Source organism: Phaenicophaeus curvirostris, chromosome 1 (genome assembly GCF_032191515.1).
Source record: "Phaenicophaeus curvirostris isolate KB17595 chromosome 1, BPBGC_Pcur_1.0, whole genome shotgun sequence".
NCBI classification, from domain to species: Eukaryota; Metazoa; Chordata; class Aves; order Cuculiformes; family Cuculidae; genus Phaenicophaeus; species Phaenicophaeus curvirostris.
In genome coordinates, this window is record NC_091392.1 from 205,773,416 (window position 1) to 205,796,843 (window position 23,428).

At 40.3% G+C, this 23,428-nt stretch overlaps 1 protein-coding gene across 2 annotated transcripts in view; it reads right to left on the reverse strand.

Annotated features, from left to right (window-relative positions):
* DYNC2H1 (dynein cytoplasmic 2 heavy chain 1) overlaps positions 1-23,134 on the reverse strand; it is a 155,241-nt gene extending 132,107 nt beyond the window's left edge. Inside the window, exons 1-19 of one of the 2 annotated variants that reach the window (XM_069883447.1) lie at positions 22,946-23,134; positions 18,362-18,532; positions 16,671-16,806; positions 16,019-16,137; positions 15,299-15,443; positions 13,701-13,933; positions 13,307-13,441; positions 13,096-13,209; positions 12,788-12,899; positions 12,480-12,604; positions 11,004-11,179; positions 10,360-10,555; positions 8,487-8,582; positions 6,549-6,701; positions 6,340-6,438; positions 3,906-4,045; positions 3,585-3,813; positions 1,765-1,892; positions 850-965 (exon numbers count right to left, since the gene is read on the reverse strand). In XM_069883447.1, the coding sequence (XP_069739548.1) occupies positions 850-965; positions 1,765-1,892; positions 3,585-3,813; positions 3,906-4,045; positions 6,340-6,438; positions 6,549-6,701; positions 8,487-8,582; positions 10,360-10,555; positions 11,004-11,179; positions 12,480-12,604; positions 12,788-12,899; positions 13,096-13,209; positions 13,307-13,441; positions 13,701-13,933; positions 15,299-15,443; positions 16,019-16,137; positions 16,671-16,806; positions 18,362-18,532; positions 22,946-23,131 (2,809 nt within the window). In that variant the 5' untranslated portion in view covers positions 23,132-23,134. Of the gene's footprint in view, positions 1-849; positions 966-1,764; positions 1,893-3,584; positions 3,814-3,905; positions 4,046-6,339; positions 6,439-6,548; positions 6,702-8,486; positions 8,583-10,359; positions 10,556-11,003; positions 11,180-12,479; positions 12,605-12,787; positions 12,900-13,095; positions 13,210-13,306; positions 13,442-13,700; positions 13,934-15,298; positions 15,444-16,018; positions 16,138-16,670; positions 16,807-18,361; positions 18,533-22,945 lie in introns of those variants that run through there. The other variant, XM_069883446.1, reaches the window with a different exon arrangement.
* Positions 23,135-23,428: the final 294 nt, after the last annotated feature.

A 23,428-nucleotide genomic window follows, 5' to 3' on the forward strand; every position in this document is an offset into this window, starting at 1 on the left:
CATCATCTACACTTTATTCCACATTGTGTACCTGTTCCAGATATAGACAGACCAGCCAAACTAGGGAAACATTTTACACTCTGCATTTTGAAAATCTAAGTGACAAGTAACTCTGTGGAATAAAGCAAGATTATTTAAGACTCTTCATCAAGCATTTCAATTTATGAAAGAAAAAATTTAATAACATACTTTAATTACAGCATTTCACGATGCCTTTTTTAATTACACTCAAACATCTAAGAAATTTTCCTCCCTCAAACATCAAAGAAATAAAATCCCTGAAATAAATCCCTGAAATAAAAAAGACATTTTGCTTCAGACAAAAGAAACATGCAAATCATAGAATCGTAGAATAGTTTGGGTTGGAAGGGACCTTAAAGATCATCCAGTTCCAACCCCCCTGCCATGGGCAGGGACACCTCCCACTAGATCAGGCTGCCCAAGGCCCCATCAAACCTGGCCTTGAACACCTCCAGGGATGGGGCAGCCACAGCTTCTCTGGGCAACCTGTGCCAGTGCCTCACCACCCTCATGGTGAAGAAATTCCTCTGTATGTCTAGTCTAAACCTGCTCCTCTCCAGTTTATACCCATAAATAATGTTCTTTTAACATATTCTTTTACTCCCAGAACAGATATGGCCAAGTAAGTGAATGGGAAAGACGTACGTGGACACCAAGTGGTCTGAGGTGAGGCCTGTAGTGAAAAGTTAGTAACTGATTACTTTCTCTGCAGTGATTTCTGCAGTTCACTGTGCCTGAGAGCGAAGTATTTCTTTAAATGCACATTTACATTAACACAGATGTCTACAAGTCCAACAGAAAAATAAAAATATCATTAAAGGTATTTACCTTGAATAGATTTTCTTAAAGAAATGACAAGAACATCATACAACTTCTGGATGAGATCATCAATGACAGTTTTCACAGGGTTGCAGTTCACAGTTAAACAATCTATCCTGATGGTGCTTCAAGATGAAAGATTAAAAAACAGAAACTATTCAGTAGCATAGTTAAATGTCTATATCTCTTAACATCCATGCCCACCTATAGTTTAACCTGATTTTGTAGCCTAAGAAAATATTTCCCTCACAATTCTACAAATAAAGGCCATAGCTTATAGGGAAAATTGCTCATAATACTGAAATATTTATAACCATTATGTATATATATGTAGTTTCATGGGCACCATAGTCCAATGCCTCACTCCTCCAAATAGTTGGAAAGTTGTTTGATTTTATATAACCAATGTCACTAAATTCAGAAAGACTCTTTTTGTACTCAAAAATAAAAATATTTTAAGTCTTTGTACAGTCATGTCTTTCCACCTCTAATTTCCATGAGAATTTACTAACTCGGGCTTCAACAGTTCTAAGAAAAAAGGAAAAGCCATAGTGAGTAATTTCAAGACCCCATATCTAATATTTCACAGCGACTGTAAGTAGGTGCCTTCCTGACTGCCATACACAGTCCGCATGTACAGGACTTTTAGCTAATGAATTGTTAAAATATCACTGTGTTTTGTAGCATTTCAGAACTAGCTCTGAATTTTGAGGGGGTTTCTCATTATATCAAGGGAAGACATTAAAAGTTTTCAGAGAAAGCGGTGCAGATAAAAGGGAATAAGTGTTTAAGTACATCAACATTCGACAGAAACTTCAAATTCTATCTGTATTTCCATGTAAAAAGAATATTTCTATTTTACTATTACCTTTAAAGTATCTATTCAATACATTATTCAATCAGAAGAATAGAGTTACACTATACCTTGGAAGACGTTCTGCTTCTTTCCCTCTCACTTTTAATGCTTTGAAATTTTTTTCCCAGTCCTGCTTCCTAGAAAGATGTGTCTTCACCAGCGTTTCCATATCTACTTGGCCAATTACGATCCACTCCTTTTCAACGTTATTTTTGATTCATGGAAAAGAAATAATTTTTCAGGCTAAAAAAAAATCTGTTTCTCAATAATATTAAAACACTTGAACGATGTTTTCAAGCTCTTTAACCCTTGTGCTCCTTCAATTACCTACAGATTTTTTAGTGCAAAAATCAGAAGGTACAAAATGGATTGACATATTCACAGGTGTAAGGATAATCAAAATGGATCCTGAACAAAAAGGATGGACAGGACCTTGAGAAGCCTGGCCTGGTGGACAGTGTCCCAGCCCATGGCAGAGGGATAGGAACTACATGATCTTTAAGGTCCCTTCCACCTCAAACCATTCTGATTCTACGAGTAAAAAGCTACAATACTGATGTTTCAATGGGAACTGTACATACGCTCCACGCTAGATAAGGGCTTAAGTGGTTGTCTTACTCACTACCACCTTATTATTCTTAACCTAGATGGACTTCCTAAGCTTTTGCTAATCTGTCTTGCTGAAAAGGACAATTTATATCTGTGTAGGACTCATATTATTGACAGTTGGTTGTGATAAATAGAGTATTGTATTACGAATATAATAATAGACTCACAGAATCATAGAATAGTTTGGGTTGGAAGGCACCTTTAAGATCATCCAGTTCCAACCCCTCTGCCCTGGGCAGGGACACCTCCCACCAGACCAGGCTGCCCAAGGCCCCATCCAACCTGGCCTTCAACACCTCCAGGAAGGAGGCAGGCACAACCTCCCTTGGCAACCTGTTCCAGTGCCTCACCACTCTCATGGTGAAGAAATTCCTCCTCATGTCTAGTCTAAATCTGCGCCTCTCAAGTTTATATCCCCTAGTCCTGTCACTACAAGCCTTGGTAAACAGTCCTCCCCCAGCTTTCTTGGAGGAGCCTTTCAGGTACTGGAAGGTCGCTATCAGGTCTCCTCAGAGCCTTCTCTTCTCCAGGCTGAACAATCCCAACTCTCTCAGCCTGTCCTTGTATGGGAGACACTCCAGCTCTCGGATCATCCTTGTAGCCCTCCTCTGGACTTGTTCCAACAGTTCCATATCCTTCTTATGTTGAGGATTCCAAAACTGGACACAATACTCCAGATGAGGTCTCACAAGAGAGGAACAGAGGGGCAGAATCACCTCCCTCGCCCTGCTGGCCACACTTGTTTTGATGCAGCCCAAGATACAGTTGGCCTCCCGGGCTGCAGGCACACATTGCCGACTCATATCAAGCTTCTCGTTGACCAGCACCCCCAAGTCCTTCTCTGCAGGGCTGCTCTCAATCACATCATCTTTATGACAACTACAAGAATACTGTTCAGTTGTCCATGTACAGACACAGTCCAACTGAATCAATAGATTGTGTAAGAAATGTCAGACTTAAAGCATAGGGTTTAGATATGGTGATAATTGATGATTTTACAGTATAGGCATAGACTAGATATAAGTTAACGGAGCAGCTTGAGGTTTTTCTTTGAAGTTTAAAGTTGAATAGATGTGTCTCAAGAAAGAAGATACGTGACTGGAGGAGAAACATGATCTGTTGAAGCACCACTTCTTAGGGAGAATCAAAACAAGACAGAGGAGATGAATTATCAGGTGGACTTCTGTGGACTTTCAAGTTAATGAAGAATAAAGAACTAGGAGCACACGGAAAAACACCAAGAAAAAAAAAGCTTACGTCAATCAAATATTGAAAATACCTTGAATTTATTAGAAACGTCTATCAGTCTTCTGAACAAATCCTCTGCTTTACCAAAGGCAGTCAGAAATCCATTTGCATTTCTTTCAGTCATAACAGTGAATATAGACTCTTCATCTGCTTCACTTACTCCCCTAAACTGATTTGGAATGGAGATGAATCTCTTCATTTCTCTATAATATCTGGCTCGTACTTCTTCGAAAGGAGGTCTGAATTGCAACCGGCCTTGCCTATAAAGGGAAACAAATCGTACAGAAGCTAATATTTGAATGTAATCTGAGCCAAAATACTTTCTTAATAGGAGAAAAAGAAAACAACTTACTTGAATATTAGATCAATATTTATTTCTGGTAAATTCTCATTGAGTGCTTCTAAGCCCATTTGATACTGATGCTCCAGAGCTTTGTAAAGTTGATGATTCCAGTGCTGTCTCCAAGCTCTCATATCACATGATTTGAAACCCTAAAATTTAAGAAAGTTTTTTTTTTTATTTTCATTTTATTTTATTCCTCAAACCATGCAAAAAGGTGACTGAATACAATTTAGTTAATTTTCCATATAAAATATTCCTTAATAGCAAAGCTGTTTTAGTTTTAGTTTCCAGCCTAAAAGATCTTTTCTCTCTTTCTCTTTCCTTTTTCCCTAGGTGTGGGAGGAAGGGGAACTGCAACCAATCAAGCTGGGCTGGGGCTAAACTGTGCCAATAGCACACTAATGTTTTTAGGTGTTGCTAAGAATCACAGAATCACAGAATCACAGAATAACCAGGTTGGAAGAGACCCACCGGATCATCGAGTCCAACCGTTCCTATCAAACACTAAACCATATCCCTCAGCACCTCATCCACCCGTGCCTTAAACACCTCCAGGGAAGATGACTCAACCACCTCCCTGGGCAGCCTGTTCCAGTGCCCAATGACCCTTTCTGTGAAGAATTTTTTCCTAATGTCCAGCCTAAATCTCCCCTGGCAAAGCTTGAGGCCATTCCCTCTTGTCCTGTCCCCTGTCTCTTGGAAGAAGAGGCCAGCACCCTCCTCTCTACAACGTCCTTTCAGGTAGTTGTAGAGAGCAATGAGGTCACCCCTCAGCCTCCTCTTCTCCAGGCTAAACAACCCTGGCTCTCTTAGCCGTTCCTCATAAGGCCTGTTCTCCAGCCCCTTCACCAGCTTTGTTGCTCTTCTCTGGACTCGCTCCAGAAATCAAGGACTTCTTCAGTTTCCCATGCTCTGCAGCCTGTACAAGAACATGGTAGGGATCGTAGCCAGGCAGCCGACCCAGGTTGCTGGAGCACTTCTCATACGAGGGCAGGCAGAGAGAGTTGAGGTTGTTCAGCCCAGAGAAGAGAAGGCTCCGAGGAGAACTTATAGCAACCTTTCAGTACCTGAAGGGGCTACAAGAAAGCTGGGGAGGGACTGCTTACAAAGGCTTGTAGTGATAGCAGGAGGGGCAATGGATATAAACTGGAGAGGGGCTGATTTAGACTAGACATACGGAGGAACTTCTTCACAATGAGGGTGGTGAGGCTCTGGCACAGGTTGCACAGGAAGCTGTGGCTGCCCCAACCCTGTAGGTGTTCAAGGCCAGGTTGGATGGGCCTTGGGAAGCCTGATCTGGTGGGAGGTATCCCTGTCCATGGCAGGGGGGTTGGAACTGGATGATCTTTGAGGTCCCTTCCAACCCAAACCAATCTACAAATCTATGATTCTAAGCTAGCCTAAGAGATACTCTGTACTATATAATGTCATGCTCACTAAATAAATGGGAAGTTGCCTGGGGGCCAGGATTCACTGCTCATGGACTGAGCAGGAATGGGCTGAGGATCAGTCTCTGCGGGTGGTGAGCAATTGTATTGTACATTACTTGTTTTGTATATATTATTATTATTATCATTGAAACATAAAAGTTGAAGACCTCTAGGATCATCAAGTCCAAGTGTCAGCCCAACACATCATGCCTACTAAACCATGTCCCCAAGTGTGACATCTAAATGTTTGTTGAATACTTCCAGGGATGGTAACTCAACCACTTCCCTGGGAAGTCTGTTCCAACGATTCACCACTCTTAGAGGAAAGAATGTTTTCCTAATATTCAACCTAAACCTTCCTTGGCATAATTTGAGGCCATTTCCTCTCATGTTATTTGGGAGAAGAGATCAACACCCACCTGGCTACAACCTCCTTTCAGGTAGCTCTAAAATGCAATAACACCCCTCAGCCTCCTCTTCTCCAGGCTAAACAATCCTAGATCCCTCAGCTGCTGCTCATAACACTTGTGCTCCAGACCCTTCACCAGCTTCATGGTTCTTCTCTGGATGTGCTCCAGCACCTCAATGCCCTTCTTGTACTGAGGGGTCCAAAACCGAACACAGCATTCTAGGCGCAACCTCACTATCACCAAGTACAGGGGCAGGATCACTTCCCTAGTCCTGCTGGCCGCACAAGCCAGGATATTATTTTCATCACTTTTGTTCTTTTGATTTTATCCTCCATCCCACTGCTAGGGAGTGAGTAAGAAGCTGTGTGGTGCTTAATTGACAGCTAAGGTTAAAACATGACATGTAAGAAAGATTATCCTCATCCTCCTTATCTGAGATTTCATCTCATACCTGTAATCAACTAGTACATAGTCAGTTTTCCTGAGCCAGCTACAAACTACTTAATCAGAACTAATTAAATCATGCTATGCTTGAATCTTAAATCTTGATTACTGGTGAAAAGTCAAATGCTCAGAGTTTGCAATACAATAATGAAACCTTGCCTGTGACTCAAGGCTGGTAAAAACAGTTCTGAGCTCCTGGAGTCCATCTTTCCAATGCTGCTGATGCCGAAGTAGATCAATATTCATAAGTGATATAACCTGTTAAAAGAATTTTAAAGGATAATAAACACATTCATCACCACATAAATGAAAGAAACAGTAAAGTAAGCTATAAGAGGCATGATTTCAATTTCACCAGGAAGATATACCTTTTCAATGAAGTTTGTGTGCCACTTCCTTAGTTTTCTATTTTCAGTGGAGAGTCGTTCAGCAGCAGCTTGGAGTTTTTGGATGTAAGTTTCCAGTTCTCTAGGATTATCCCACGTTATTTGAGCTTTTCCTCCAGGACCAGACTTTGAATGCTTGAAAAACATACAAACTTTGTAAGATTTAATGACAAATACAGTCTACCAGCTAGCATAGAAGAAATAATAATATAAGAAAGACAGTTTTAGCCCTAGTGAAGTATAGTAGCCCTCCTCTCACTACTGCACAGGAGACACAACAATCTGGCAAATCACAGACATGTGGGCATATCATAATAGCTACATCAACACGCTAGGAAAGGATTAATGCCAGACTCTTAATAGAACTTGAAATAAATTCACTGATGTTGAGATTCCTGCCCCACACACGTAAGCAGACATCTTAATCTGAGATGACACCTCGTTTCCTCTTTGCTCTTCGCAGACTGAAAACCAAAAAGTGACATAATAGTTGCTATCCAACTTCACCTCTTTATTATGAACTAGAATTTTTTTTTAATCCCCCTGTAAATTCCACTGATTGATAAGCAGCTTTGGGGAGCCCAATTTCTCTGGGCTTTTTATCAAGATTCTGGGGGGGTTATGCATTTTACTAAGTTTACAGCAGAAAATCAGAGATAAAAGCACCTGAAGTTCCACAGCTGGACTCATTCCTAAAAGAGGTAGGGCAGAAATCATGTTGGATAGGAGAATACGCTGCAGCTTTGAACAATTCTGCACCACCACTGTTTTAATGTCTCCACACTAAAGGAATCTGGCATAATCTGCAGCCAGTCCAAGGAAAATTAAAGAAGCAGATTGCAAAGTTTTTCCAGGACACTTCTGAACCCACAGTTCGGTCTGGACTCTTCATTTTGTGTGAACTAATCCCAACCCCAAACATCCCTTCTAATTTCAGTGCCAATTTCTATATTCTGCCTTGCAAAATTATTCTCAGGAGCAACGTTCTATTCATGTAATGCTTGCTCTGGAGTCACTATTCTCTTACCCAATACAGAGTTTCTGGGCATGTTATAATTCTCCAGGCATTCTTACATTGTAAGACTGTTAGAAAGTGGAGTGCTGATCAAAACCAGTAAACTGAAATTCATGATATACAATGTGTTTCTCCAGACATCAAATAGAGACATAGTGTTAAAAAACTGTAGATTGCAGTATGATTTTTAAGTTCACATTGTCACTTGTAGGCAGAAAAAATGAAAATACATAAAATCCTTCAAATAGCCTCAAATTCCTTAGAAGAATCTAAAACTTCTTTAAATATAATGAACTTCCCTGTAAAAGGAACAAACAACTCTTCCCAGAGCAACTATTTTATGTCTGAACCCGAACCCACTGTTCGGGTCAATAATCTACTCAATAATCAGGTAGATACACAAATTCTTTGTTCCTAATCTAAACTAGAAATTACCTGCTCTCAACTTGCCCAAAACACAAATTAGAAATATTCAAGAGAATTACAAAATCCACAGAGATTTAATAACAATCATATTAGCGAAACCATTCCTTAATACTACTTTATCTCCTGAATAAAGTATACACAATTTTTAATAAAATAGACCAAAATAGTATTATTTAGAACTGTTAAAACAGGAGTTACATTTCCAGCTATTAAGGAATTAACAACATGGTGGTTCGTGTTTAAATTCAAGCACTAAAAATAATTCGTGAGAGAGCATATTACACTAATAGCCAAATTAAAAAGGAGGAAGCAGTTGTTTAAATGACAGTATAAAGAAAAATCTTCAACAAATGCTAATTAAACAGATGATGTTGCTTGTATGGGAAGGTTGCAGTTAAAAAGTCCTGCAATAAACACAGAAAAAGCAGTACAGAATATGCACAGCAATTAAAAATGCAAAGAGCGGGGAATTCTTTCACCTTAATTATCTGTTCAAATGCTAGAGCAGATTGTAGCATCATTGGCTTCTGACTCTTAATCATTTGTTGATCAATAGAATTGTAAAAATGCGCCACCTGTGAACATGCAGAGTGTCAAATTACAAGAACAGATAAAAATATTTACACACCAATAAATATAATGCAGGATCTTCCTGTAAGTATTGCTAAATAAATACCATTAAGAAATGAGAATTAACTATACAAATAAAATGTTCACAAAAATAAATGCAATGCTAAACTGATTCCACATTCTTCTAGTGATGAATTCTAATAGCAAAAAAAACACTACTTCATAGAATCATAGAATCATAGAATCATAGAATCATAGAATCATAGAATCATAGAATCATAGAATAGTTTGGGTTGGAAGGGACCTTAAAGATCATCCAGTTCCAACCCTCCTGCGATGGGTAGGGACACCTCCCGGTAAACAACGCTGCCTATGGCCTCATCCAACCTGGCCTTGACAAACTTACTAACGTCTGAAGTGATTAGACTTCACCTGAAGTGAAATAGGTTCAGTCTCTGATTTATTATAGGTAGAACAATTCCTACAGTTCCTACATAACGCAAATGAATGCACCTAGTGCCATTTCAGGGACTTTCAGGTCTCCGTGACATCCACCAGAACGTGACACATGACCTAAAGAACATCTATATACTTCTAGATTGGCCACCTGACTAAGAGGGATACCTTACAATTCAGTTTAATAGTCCACACAAAGACATATAGCACCTTTAGAGATGACCAAGGCTTCCACTAAGGCACCCATCACTGACTCAGTTGCATAAGTATCCTGGAGGTCTTGTGTCATCTTTGCCTTTGCTGTGCAGGTATCTCAGAAACCAATGACACCTCATGTGAAACTGAATTGAGCCTGTGTGTCTGTATAAGAGTTTTTACCAATATAGGCATATGTTTTCTTGCATCTTACAGTAATAGAAGAAAACTTGACATGGGCTTTTAATTGGAATATAAGGCAAATAAACAGGCCTTATGAGGAATAGCTGAGTGAGCTGGGGTTGTTTAGCCTGGAGAAGAGGAGGCTCAGGGGAGACCTCATTGCTCTCTACAACTACCTAAAAGGAGGTTGTAGAGAGGAGGGTGCTGGCCTCTTCTCCCAAGTGACAGGGGACAGGACAAGGGGGAATGGCCTCAAGCTCCACCAGGGGAGGTTTAGGCTGAACACTAGGAAAAACTTTTTCACAGAAACGGTCATTGGGCACTGGAACAGGCTGCCCAGGGAGGGGGTTGATTCACCTTCCCTGGAGGTGTTTAAGGCATGGGTGGATGAGGTGCTGAGGGGCATGGTTTAGTGTTTGATAGGAATGGTTGGACTTGATGATCCGGTGGGTCTCTTCCAACCTGGTGATTCTATGATTCTATGAAAAACTAACATAGCAACGAGCCAAATAAAAACTTACCCTCCAAAAAAACCCAAACACTCATTTCCACTAAAATACTTCTTACTAGATTTTCATTAGTAATGATGAGAACAAGCTGGTCCATTTTACGCTATTTTCCTTCAGTTATAGTAATCAGAAACTGGGACTAAAACCAGTAGATCAATGAATTATTTGTCTTTTGTATATTCATACAGTAACTTCATATAGCTTTAATACTATAATGCGGTTGGCTTTGACAGAAGACACAATCTGAAACTGGAAAGCACTTCTGTGTTTTTGTTTTCTTTTAAGGACTTAGCTAATTTGAGCAAGAAAGAAATTACTTTCATACAAACACAGCAAAAAGCTTAACCACAGAGTCAGAAAAAAATAATAGTTGAGAAAAGTTCTACCGCTATAGATGGAAAGTCAGAACACGAGGTTATTAAGATGACTGATCTCCTACCTGTTTGAGGATGACTGCTTGCTTACAGAACTTCTGTGCACTGTTTGCAACACTCTGTATTTTAGCTGGAATAGCGAACCCAAGCGCTGCTAGTTGACGCACTTCTCTTAAAAGAGTCACCAAACGATCTGAATAAAGAACGTTTAGTGTTCCAGAATCATGATCCAACTCCATTAGAGGACTATTAGCCTGAATGCTAAACCAAAATCAAATTAAACATGTTATTGAATATCATTTTATATAGATCCTTTCTTAGGTGCATTTCATAGTAAGGTAACAATTCAAAAAAGGTTCAGACTACACATCAGGAAATTTTTTTTCATTGAAGGGGTTAACAAGCACTGTCAGAGGCTGCCCATGGAGGTGGCTGAGTACCCATCCCTGGAGCTATTTAAAAGACAGGCAGATGTTGTGCTTAGGCATATGGTTTAGTGGTAGACAGGTACGGTTCGACTTGATGACTTCTAAGGTCTTTTCCAACCAAGCTATTTTATGATTCTATGGTAAGATAATAAATTCTTCCATTTTATTCCTCCACTCATTTTCAGTTCTGTAAAATTTTTTATTTCCTTCATCGAGTTCTATTGAATTGCATCACACTACAGCTTTCAGCATAAACATTATTTAAACAAGATTGTATTTACCAAAGTCCTGACTTGGGATTTGATAATTCTGATTGAATATTCCTAGACCAATCATCAAATTGCTCTTGTTCATATGCTTTTAACTGTTCCAGAAAAGAATCTGCAGTTTGATGAAAACCTTGACATCCAGGTAAGTCAGACAGAAGAGCCTCTGCCAGTTTGGTAGCATCATCCACCTTAAACACCATGACAAAGAAAAGAAGCTTCACATCACAGCATTCGATCAGAAAAGAAAAATTACCACAATACAACTGAGCTGGATTCAAAATAAAACAATTAAATAAAAAAAAAACCAACGTGAATCTTTAATTGTGCCCCAGATGTTCAAATTCCCATTACAGTACAATGGGTCTGAATAACTTGTCCACCACAGGTGTCTATCACTATTAAGATGCCCCAGAGTATCCCACCTGGCCTTTAGTTAACTCTCCATAAAGGTACAAATCTCCCATGTGTCCTTTGTTCTATCTGTGATGCCCATGCCAATATTCAAAGGTATTTCAAATGGGATTTCACACCTACATGTAGACAAAACTCTAGCCAATACAATCAGAGGAGATTTCAAAGCAATTAAAAAAACTGTGCACAGCTTAATGCAGACATACAACTGCCACATGGCAGCTGAACTGCTCTCTAGGTTTTCAGCAGACCAAGCAGAAGAAATAGCTGTGAAACCTGAGCTGCTGATTTTTTTTTCTGCAGGACACATTAACACAGTAACACCTTTAGGACCTTCATCACATTTGGCTTAAATGGGCCATTGAGAATTCTGCAAATCACAGCTGAATGTAAAAAAAAATGGGCTAATAATTATTCTGGGATAAGTAACTTCTATTCTTATTCAAATCTCTCACTATTGTAAATGGCACTTAATGTTTACAGAAAATATTTTGGTTTTAACCAGTCAATACCTTCCCAAAAATGTTCCAGAGTTTCCAAATAAAGTACAAATAAAGAATAATGAAAATAATGTAATTTAAAATAGAACCAAATACATTTGTGACTCGTTCTGTTGCCAGAGAACACAGAATCATTTGATGTTTACTTTTACCACAGTCTTTGCAGTAAATTCCCTGACTCAAATAAAGTACTACAAAGAAATACGTTCCATTTCAAGGTGACACTGCACAGGGTAGTATAAGAATTGGTATGTCAGAATCTGGCTATCTGTAGACCTTAAACACAATTTTAAAATACAAACCAAAAGTGTAAAATTTAACAAAAATGCCTTCTTTCAGAATTTTGGTCTTTTTTTTGGCTACAAAAAAAAGGTCATAAAAGCACGTAGTTCAGTGTATTATGAAAAGACTGTCTTCTGGATCAGTCAATAAAATTCAACTTAGCAAGGAGAGCAACTGATTATATAATTCTCAGAAGTCCACCATTTTTCTATGGGGAATTCCCCACAGAAATCTCAAATAACATGTTTTACATGCTATGATAATTTTGTGCCTAAACAGTAACAGAAACTGTTACCTTCAGCTCCAGCTGCTGCACCCATACAATATTATTGACAACTTCAGACAGGTTTTTGCCTGACAGTGGTCCAGAAACATCACCAGGAACACCATGGCATCGAGTTTCAAAGTCTGTCTGATAGTCTAACACAAGCAAAAGATTCATGTTAGTCCAGAAACCTAATAGAACAAGCTTAAAATTATTATTGTGGTTGTAAAAATACCCTAGGGATACTGACATAATTCTAAAAGTACATAAAGAATTCTAGTATTTGCAAAAAAAAAAAAAAAATTAATGCAATGAAATACTTTTAAATGCATATTTACCTCTGACATAATCTTGAAGTCTCGCAAGCAATGTTTCCCTTTCAAAAAGCAGTTCTTTGCTTATATTTGGATGCTTTATCAGCTCCTTGTATTTCTGAAATGTTTGAAGAAGCTGAAATATGAAATATAAAGAAGTCACCTCTTTCTCTTGAAAAAAAATTAAACATATCTGACATAACTCATTAATAGAGCGGTTCCTAAGTACTGTCTCCGGCTCTAAGTACTTCTTTTTCTGCTCTAAACTCATTACTTGAGGATTCAATAACTTCATCTTTAGGAAAGTTTTCAGACTACAAAGATACCCATACCTGCTGAGGACTGTCTTGAATTTCTGCAATAAATTTCTTCAATTTGCTTGCTATTTTTTGTTCCGCTGGTGCAATAATTCTTTCATACTGAGAGACCGCTGCCTTCCATAATGGCTAAAGATAACAAGTTCAGATGTTAGTTTAGGACTATTCACACACGTCATAAAAAGTCACAGAAAGAATGTGAATAAATTATAAATAAGCATTTTACCTCTGTGTAAGGATTATAGTGCACTGGATTCAGGCCAGCAAAGGGTTCAAATGCTTGGGAAAGATGTAAAGCATTTTGTTCTCCAGCTGGCAAAAAGAATGTAAGTTTTTCATGCAGTGTTCTAACAGTCAGCACCTATGAAGGAAAAAGATACTTGATGTATCAAACACATTTTTACATAAAACCTACATTTACAAGCAAAAAGCACAAGCAGCACATCCCATCCCTCCCATTTTCACAAGAATCTTTAGAAAGGCTCAGGCAAACACAAATTATAGGATGCTATCCCACCCTGAAAAGGCTAGACAAGAATTTTAATTTCCTCTTTTAACTTAAACCAATGTTGATTAATTCTGTGCCTAGTGAAATAAATGTGTATAATTCAAAGCACTACCTCATCAAGACGTTTGCCAAGTTTGGCTAATGATTCAGGGAAATATTTCTCATTCTGCCAGGGATGCAGAGTATAGCGTTTCCACAACTGTCCAGTGAGGTACTCACAAGCTGACACCCACTGCTCACAAATCAAGATGCCAGCCTTTAGATTTTCTTTAACACTGTGAAAAGCATCCTCCCACAGATTCAAAGCTGCTAATTTTCTCTGAACATATCTACCTAGCGAGCCACCTGGAACACAAAAAAAGTGTACAAAAGCAAGATGTTATAGTTGTTTAAAGTAGCCCCTTTAAACACTACACCGCCTTCCAATGATGTTTTTAAGAAAACTAGTGAAATGGCTTGATTACAAACCACACAAATGTATTAGTAACTGATGTTGTAGTTTGAGCTAAAGTAGAATCATTTTCTAGCTTCAGCTCAGTCTCATCTAAGTAACTTCATTTTCTGAAAGTTAACTGCATGTTTTCCAGACACTGTTTTCTCTCTAACAGTGATCCCACAGGGCACTGTTATGCACAAATGCCCATGCTTAGCCTTACTCCTACAGAAACCAAGGCCGTTCTCAAGCTGGTGGAGCCATAAATCAGAGGTGAAAAAGGCCACACATGCAGGGAGGGGGACACAGGACATGTGACCCCAAACTGACCAACAGAGCATTCCACCCCATATACATCATACTCTGGATAAACTTGAGAGATCACAAGGGTCCTTTTCTCTTCTTCAGTGGCCAACATCCATTGAGGACCTCACCTGTCTGTTTGCCCCTGACCCCAGATCCGTGCATTCATGAATCCACTTCCTAAGTCCAGCTCCCTCCTCGCCACAGACCCTTTGCGGTGCCTACTCTGCAGCATTTGTGGTGACATAGAGTCATAGAGGGGTGGGGTGAGGGCATGATTTCATATATTTATACATATTTTAGATTATTAGTATTATTGCTGTTATTATTGTTATTATTTCATTAAAGCTGCAGTTTTAGTCTTCCAACACGCAAGCCTTTTCTTCCCTTTTCCCTGGGGGTGAGAAGAAGGGAACTGGGAGCCCAACTGCTCTGTTTTAGCTGCCAAAATTGGCCAGGCTGAGGCAAAACAATGACAACTGATTATTTTGTTTTGGATTCACAAAGTCTCTTAAACATCTCCAAGTCAAACAGTGTGGTCTAACATCAGAAGCTGATGTTGGATTCTGGAATCCACACACAAGCATCTGTCTTTATCAGCAGTAATGGCATTACCTGGCTGCCCCCAGGAATCCATCCCCTCATGCACACACACATCTGACAGCAGCAGACAAACTCACTGTCTTATGGCCTATTCCAGAAATGGGAATGCTTTCAAAAGACTGAGAGAAGCAACCTCTCTGCATGTTCTAATCTCACCTCCTCTCTGCATGTCCTAATCTCACCTCCACACAGATTGAATCAACCTTCAAAAGGCGATTTATGTAGATAAATTCCCTCCTCTGCGTGAAAGGCAAGGAGTCACAGGGTGACAAACTATCACTGGTGCTTTTAGGAGGAGGAAGGTCTCTGCTCAAGGATTCATTTTACTTTTTCTCAATTGTTCACTTAATAATGACTGCATAAAGCCTTACCTATTACATCCAAGAGATTATGCATGCGTGGCTGCGGATAGGGATCGTGTTCTGTTTGTCTCCACGCACCATCAACAGTATCCTTGGTAGTCTCCACAAGATCCACAACTTCAAATAATGAGAGACTATCCAAGTTGTAATAATCCTAGAAAACAATACTCTTAATATAGTCACTTTGCACCTAGTATTGTAGGAACAACTATGCTTTCCTGAAGCTGGCAATTCCTGTAGTTGCCTGGGCTTAATTGCTTAATAGAATATGGAATAATTCTCCCCAAAAACAAGTACTTGTGTAAGTTTATTCATGTGATGAATGCATTGATGTCTGAAGCACAATTCAAGCAAGCGCTTTACAGGGGCTAAAAATTACACAAATAGCATTCAGTTACCATGATCTGCATTTTCAGTTTTCATTTTTGTGATTTCATGAGTCAATTTCCAGTTGATAAACTGCAGCAATAACATTGTAGTTCTACAGCAGCTCTTAGTGTTCAACAGTCAAATGTGCTCCCAATTAAATGCTGGCATTCTTCTGCACCACTGTCACTAGAAACTACATGCATGTCACTTAAAGTAAAATTTTGCCTAAGAAAAAAAAACTTAATACTAATATATTCATACATTTGAAAAGAGTATACGTATACTGACATATATTTCATAAGAAAAATGTTTTTTACTATTTCTACAAACATATCACTTCTCACACAAAAGAAAACATACTTTTGCAATGTCCTCAAATAGGTCTTTAAAATGAGAAGCTCTCTCTTTACTACACCATTTACTTCCATGACGAGCACATTCTACCCAGAACTGAAATTCATCTGTTGGCGTGAGTATAGCTGCAAATAAGAAAGGAAAATGTTTAAAAATGAAATACATGAATAGTCACCCCAACCCAGGCGTAGGACCTTGCATTTGGCCTTATTGAACCTCATGAGGTTCACACAGGGCCACTTCTCCATCTTCTCCAGGTCCCTCTAGATGACATCGCGTCCTTCTTGTGTGACAACGGCACTACTCAACTTGGTATCATCTACAAACTTGCTGAGGGTGCACTCAATCTTACTATCTATATCATCAATGAAAACATTAAGCAGCACCAGTCCCAGAACCTGTGAGGGACACCACTTGTCACAGGTTGCTATCAGAACATTGACCCGTTGACCACTACTCTCTGAATGCAACCATTCAACCAATTCCTTACCCATCAAACAGCCCAACCAGAAAATCAATATCTTTCCAACCTAGACACAGCACCCTGTTGTATTTCACACTCTGCAGTCACTGAAATAACAAAGACTGAAAACTCAACCTGTAAATTATTTACCCCTAATTTAAAATTAGCTATAAAGGAGGTAACCACAAAACAAACCTCGCACATCATCTTCACTGAATTTTGTTCCTGTGTAATTAGGATCTGATCTTCTGAGAACAGTACTCAAGCCAGTTTCAAGCTCACTTAAAAGTTTCTGAAGTTTGGGATCAAATGTTTTACTCCATCTCTCATCCTGCAAAGAAAATTTCAAATATTGTGACTCACATAATAGAACAATTATTATTTTCCTCCCACTAATCTTAAAAAAAAATATTCAGATCAACAGCAGTAACAAACCACATGACAGGACAATGTAATAATTTATTTTTCTTAAGGTCAAGGAAAAGGATCTCATTCTTTTCAATTATCAATTCAGACCAATACTGTAAAAAAAATTTTATCACAAAATCAAAAGTTAGTCGTTGGATTTACAAAGGCACTCAAAAATGTCTTCAAATTTCTTTGTTAATGAATTCTATTACATTAAATAAATTTGGAATCAGAGTAGACTCTGGAAATTGCTAAAATCAAATATTAAAAGTTACTGTGCTTTCCTAAAATTATTTTAGCACTATTATGACACACAAGATATGGAAATATTTAAATACTCAAGCTCTTCTTATTCAGCTTACGGAATACAGTCATGGTTGTAGATTCTGACAAACCCACACAAAGGAAATATATTCTATATATTCTATAATGGAACAGAAGGAAAACTATGAAAAACGCAGCTTTACAAATTCATCTAGAGTCTGGTACACTTATCTACCACATGCTATAGAATCATAGTTTGCATGATACAGATCTATGCATTTTAAATTAAATATAAGAATAACTAAACCAAGAAAAGGACACAAGACCAGAACTACTGCTGAAAAGGAGGTAAGGAGCTGTTGAACCCACTAACCACCACTGCCCAGTGTATTCTACAATTCTAACCAGGCATATGCAGGACTAGAATCCTCCTCTCACCCTTACTGATATGATGTAAGGTACTTTTTTTTAACTTAGAAATTAGAACTATCACTCCTTAAAAGCTCTTAATATATTTTACTTTTAAAACATAAAATGTTTATCTTGGAACTGTTAACATGCTATGGAATGCCCATGTTTCAGTGCTGCCAGACATATCCTGGGCTGCACCAAAAGAAATGTAGCCAGCAGGTTGAGGAAGGGGATTCTGCCCCTCTATTCCTCTCTCTTGTGAGTCCTCATCTGGAGTATTGTGTGGAGGTCTGGAATACTCAGCATAAAAAGGAGATGGAGCTGTTGAAACAGGTCCAGAGGAGAGCTACAAGTATGATCCGAGAGCTGGAGCACCTCCCATACGAGGACAGACTGAGAGAGTTGGGGTTGTTCAGCCTGGACAAAACTGCAAGGAGACCTTAGAGCAGCCTTCCAGTACCAGAAGGGAGCCTCCAAGAAAGCTAGGGATGTGATAGGGTGTGGGGGAATGGCTTTACATCGGAAGGGGGAAGATTTAGACTGGACCTTAGGAAGAAATTCTTCAAGATGAGGGTGGTGAGGCACTGGCACAGGTTGCCCAGGGAACCTGTGGATATCCCCTCCCTGGAATTGTTCAAGGCCAGGTTGGATGGGGCCTTGAGCAGCCTGGTCTGATGGGAGGCATCCCTGCCCATGACAGGGGGGTTGGAACTGCACGATCTTTAAGGTCCCTTCCAACCCAAACCATTCTATGATTCTATGATTCTAAATCTTCAGAACATTTAAATCCATATTTTGCTTACCTTCAGTAACACTGGTGCAAAAACTTGTCGTACAGTTTGATAAAGGGTGTTAATTGGTGAATCTAGCATAGATGACACAAGAATATTACTATGAAGATTATCTTCTGTAATTACATCAGGTCGCAGCTTAAAGAACACCAACACGTTATTCTTCGAATCAGTAGCTTCAATCTGCAAAAACCAAGGAGTCAGGATTTGTTTAGAAAAGTGTCATTGACAGCATATTATACTAAATTACAAACACTATTTACACAACGGATTTACATAACTTCTTAATCCCTATGGGCTCTGACAACATCCTGGTAGTGTCTAATTTGATCAGAAAATCCAGACTTGCGTAACACTCATCCCTGAGTTGAGAGGAACCTGAAATATAAATCCCAACATCAAATACCTAATGCCTTTTTCATTATGAAATATCTGTAAATACCATAATTACTTATGCTCTTTTGATTTTGAAAACTCCACTTACCACTTTCCCGGGGCAAACCAGAAACTCTATCTTGTGCCTAAAAAAGACTAAGCATGAAGTTGCTCTTTTTTTCCTAGTGTTTTTATGCTCCATAACTTTGGGAATACTTTCCTAAATGTTCGGTACTGCCATCCTGAGTCTGTAGCTACATAACTCTGCTAGAATCCATAGATTTCTCAAGGACAGAGATGTGCTCCTTCATCAGTAAAATCCTACGTTGTAACATTACTCTTGTTCGCTTCACACTCCAACTTACAGACAAGGTTCCAAAAATTGCCATAAAATCAATGATTGAAACTATTTGTAGACAAGATGAACTCAGAGAAGAGAACTTTATTAAACATTTGATAAAACAACAGCAAAATATGTTAGCTGAAATCCAGACTCTATGCAACCGTAAACATCTGTGAACTTTTTTCTGTTAAAAGAAACAAAGGGCTAATAACAACTGGTTTTAATTTCACTGAACGGTTTCAATTCTACTTTCTTATTGGGTCCTTAGCCCAATAACTACAAACATCATTTCACTGAGACAGTAGGGATACCCTGTAGAGTCCCCACGCGCATCTGATCTTCCACGGCTGCTGGCAGCGGCTTTGTAGATTAGACAGTGGCTCAGCAGCACACCACAAAAACTGGTAACATGTATATGTCCATTCTCACATGAACATAGCAAGCACTAGACTTCACACACTACATGAAGGATGACACCAAGAAGGATGCAAATTACTGATCTACACACTAACGACCTATTGCACTAGTCTCTAGTGCAGAAAAAAATGTCACTGACATAACAGACACCAGGTGCCTTGTCTCACAGCAGCATGGTGGGATGCCCATCATACCTGTGCACTCATGAATATGGTATTGCACGCACCACGCCGTGTCCTGACTATTGCACATCACACCCCATGGTGATTAAGAAGAAATCACTCACTGGACACAAACGCTCAGAGCACAACATTTCATACAATGAACCTCAGATGTCCTCACAGCTGGACACATCAAACTGCAAGAAGCACCATTTGGACAAACACTACTTTTGGACATGACAGAATGAAAATCACAGAATCATCTAGGTGGGAAAAGACCTTTAAGATGACCAAATGCAACCATAAATTCAACACTGCCAAGCCCACCACTAAACTATAGAATCATAGAATGGTTTGGGGTGGAAGCGACCTTAAAGATCATCCAGTTCCAACCCCTCTGCCCTGGGCAGGGACATGTCCCACCAGACCAGGCTGCCCAAGGCCCCATCCAACCTGGCTTTCAACACTTCCAGGGGGCAGGCATCCACAACTTCCCTGAGCAACCTGGGCCAGAGTCTCACCACCCTTACTGTGAAGAATTTCTTCCCAATGTCTAATCTCAATCTTCCTCCCTCCAATTTAAGGCCATTCCCTCACATCCTATCACGATATGCCCTTGTAAAACTCCCTAAATACCTCCAGGGATGGTGACTCAACCACTTCCCTAGGCAGCCTGTTCCAGTGCTTGACAACCCCTTCAGTGAAGTAATATTGTCAAATATGAGCCAGATACTGGCCCAAGTTTGCTGCATGGACACTGGCAACGCAGTCCCTCCTGTGCCCAGGAACAAGCTATACATCAGACAGTGCCTGGCATTTGCAGGAAGACAACAAGCACCTCTTCCAGGCTTTACCACATTCACACAGCGATGAGATACAGCAGACTAAAACCACATTCCAGCATGGGCACAATCAACAATTCCATTACTCAGTATGATACCAAAAATACTGGCAAATAAACTCTCTAAGCTTAATTTTGGAATTTTAGAAAGTAAGCATCCTTTATTTCAGCACTGGGCACATGAGGGAGTGATCTCCATCAATCATGTGCAATGAGACAAAACCTGGTTACAGAATATATTTCCCACTTCTATGGGTATGTATAAATTTTCCCAGAAATACTACACATGTTCTATTACTTTCCAAGGACTAATTTTAATGTTATTATGAACTTTATAACAGTCAAACCTCTGCTAACTTGAGCCAGTTCTCCATTTGATCTTGCATTTTTAGATCAAGAAAGACTGCAAGGTGGTTATCGAAGAAGACACAACTGTTCGGCATAGATCATACTTAACACAAGATATTATCATTTCTCAAAGAACAGTGTCTGGAAAATCCTGTTTGAAAAAAACATGCTATAAAAAAACATGGTATCACAGGGATATTGTGTCTCAATTTCAAAATATACAGTTACTTAAACTTAACTGCAGTTGGTCAGAAAACTAATTATATAGAAAACCAATTCCGCTTTAGCATAAATCAAAATATTCCACTTTTCCCAATGTCACAGAATCACAGGTTGGAAAAGACCTTTGAAATCACCAAGTCCAACCATACGTGTCCACTACTAAACCATATCCCTAAGCACCTCATCTTCCGATCTTTTAAATACCTCTAAGGATGGTGACTCAACCACCTCCCTGGGCAGCCTCTGCCAGTGCCCAGGAACCCTTTCAGTGAAGAAATTTTTCCCTGATGTCTAATCTGAACCTCACCTGGTGCAACTTGAGGCCATTCCTCCTTGTCCTATCACCTGTCACTTGGGAGAAGATACCAACACCCACCTGGCTACAACCTCCTTTGAGGCAGTTGTAGACAGTGATAAGGTCTCCCCTCAGCCTCCTTTTCTCCAGGCTAAACAACCCCAGTTCCCTCAGCCAACTCTCACAAGACCCATCAATCCAGCCTGTTTAAATCCCTCTGCAGAGTGTCCCTACCCTCAAGCAGATTAACTTTTCCACCCAGTTTAGTGTCATCCACAAACTTACTAAGGCAACACTCAATCCCCTCATCCAGATCATTGATAACGATACTGAGCAGAACTGGACCCAATCATCGTGCCAGGCTTGGTTGGTAAGGTGACGTATACAGGATAGTGTTGATAACTGAACTTGCAGTTTCTGTTAATAGCTGGAATGAAAGTCATGTTTGTTTTGCTTGTTTTTATTACTGGTTATCTGTTGTAAACCATATAGTGATAATGTCTAGAAAACAGATGAGATTAGAGTATAGCTGTGATATACACGAGGCTGAACAGAACTGGGCTGAGCACCAAGCCCTGGGGACACCACTTCTGACTGGCCTCCAGCTGGATTTAACTCCATTTACCACCACTCTTTGGGCTCAGCCATCCAACCAGTTTTTAACCCAGCAGAGTGTGTGCCTGTCCAGGCCACTGGCAGCCAATTTCTTAGTAAAGTCCAGGGACACTATATTCTAGCACTTCCCAAGTACTAATGTTAATGTTATTATGAACTTCACAACAGTCAAATCTTTTGCTAACTTAGAGGTGGCTCCAGCTCTCTCCCTGAATTTGAAGTAAGTAAAAACTCCGAACAGAGGCGATTACAGAAGTAGAGACTTCTGCTCAGCACAGACCACGCTTCATACAAGACGTTATCACGACTAAAGAACTGTCAGTGTCTGGAAAACTCTGCCTGAAAGAAAAGATGCTATCAGAGAATGAAAGCTTGCTGTCAGAAAAGGAGAACATACTGTCTGAAAAGGAAAACATGCTGTTAGAGGTAGAAATCAGAGGAAGAAAATGTGCTGTCTGAGGAAGAAAACGTGCTGTCTGAGGAAGAAAACATGCCTTAAAAAAAACCCACAAACATGCTATGAGAGGGACTGTCGAACTTACAAGAAATACAATTAGTTAGATTAAACTTAAGCTTAAAATTCAGCTCAAGTGAAAGATGCAAGTGGAAGATGCAAGTGGAAGATGCAAGATTTAGGCTTACTTTAGCTTAAATCAAAATGATTCCCCTTTCTCTAGTACTAACTGTTTCTTGTATCAATTGGACACCAGGCTTTTAGCACCTGTACATTCAGGTAAAACATTTTACTCATTTCCAAGGACTAATTTCAATAAGAACTTCACAACAGCCAAATCCGGTGGGAGGTGACCCTCCCCACGGCAGGGGGGTGGGAACTGGATGATCTTTAAGGTTGCTTCCAACCCGAACTGTTCTAGGATTCTATGAAATGAGGCGGAGGCAGGCTTTTTGCCCCACGCAGGGGACACCCTGACATCCCAGAGCGGCCCCTCGGCCGCGTCCCAGCCCCGCAGCCCCGTACCTTGTTGGAGGCGCTGAGGCTGCCGCCCGAGCTCCGCACCACCAGCAGGAACTCGTTGCCGTCGTCAAGGAAGGCGTTGAGGCGCGGGCAGGAGCGCAGCCCCGCGGCCAGGGCCGGCTCCAGCCCGAAGAAGTTGGCGGCCGTGGCTGAAATAAAGCGCTTCCTCCGGTCCCCCTCCCCGGCCATGGGGACGGCGGCCACACGAGGCAGCGTCGCTATGGCGACCGGCAATGGCGGCGGCGCCGAAAGGGGGGGCGGGGCCATAAAGGGGGCGGGGCCAGCTAAAGGAAGGGAGCTAAAGGAAGCTAAGAGGGCGGGCGGGGCTTAATGAGCTAGTGGGCGTGGCTTACGCGGGGAGTGGGCGGGGCTTGACTGGAGCAACTGCGACTAAACGGATGGGGCGGGGCTGAGGAGGGAGGGTGGGCGGGGCTTAAGCGGGGAGCGTGGGGCTGAATAAGAGGGTGGGCGGGGCTTAAGGAGCTA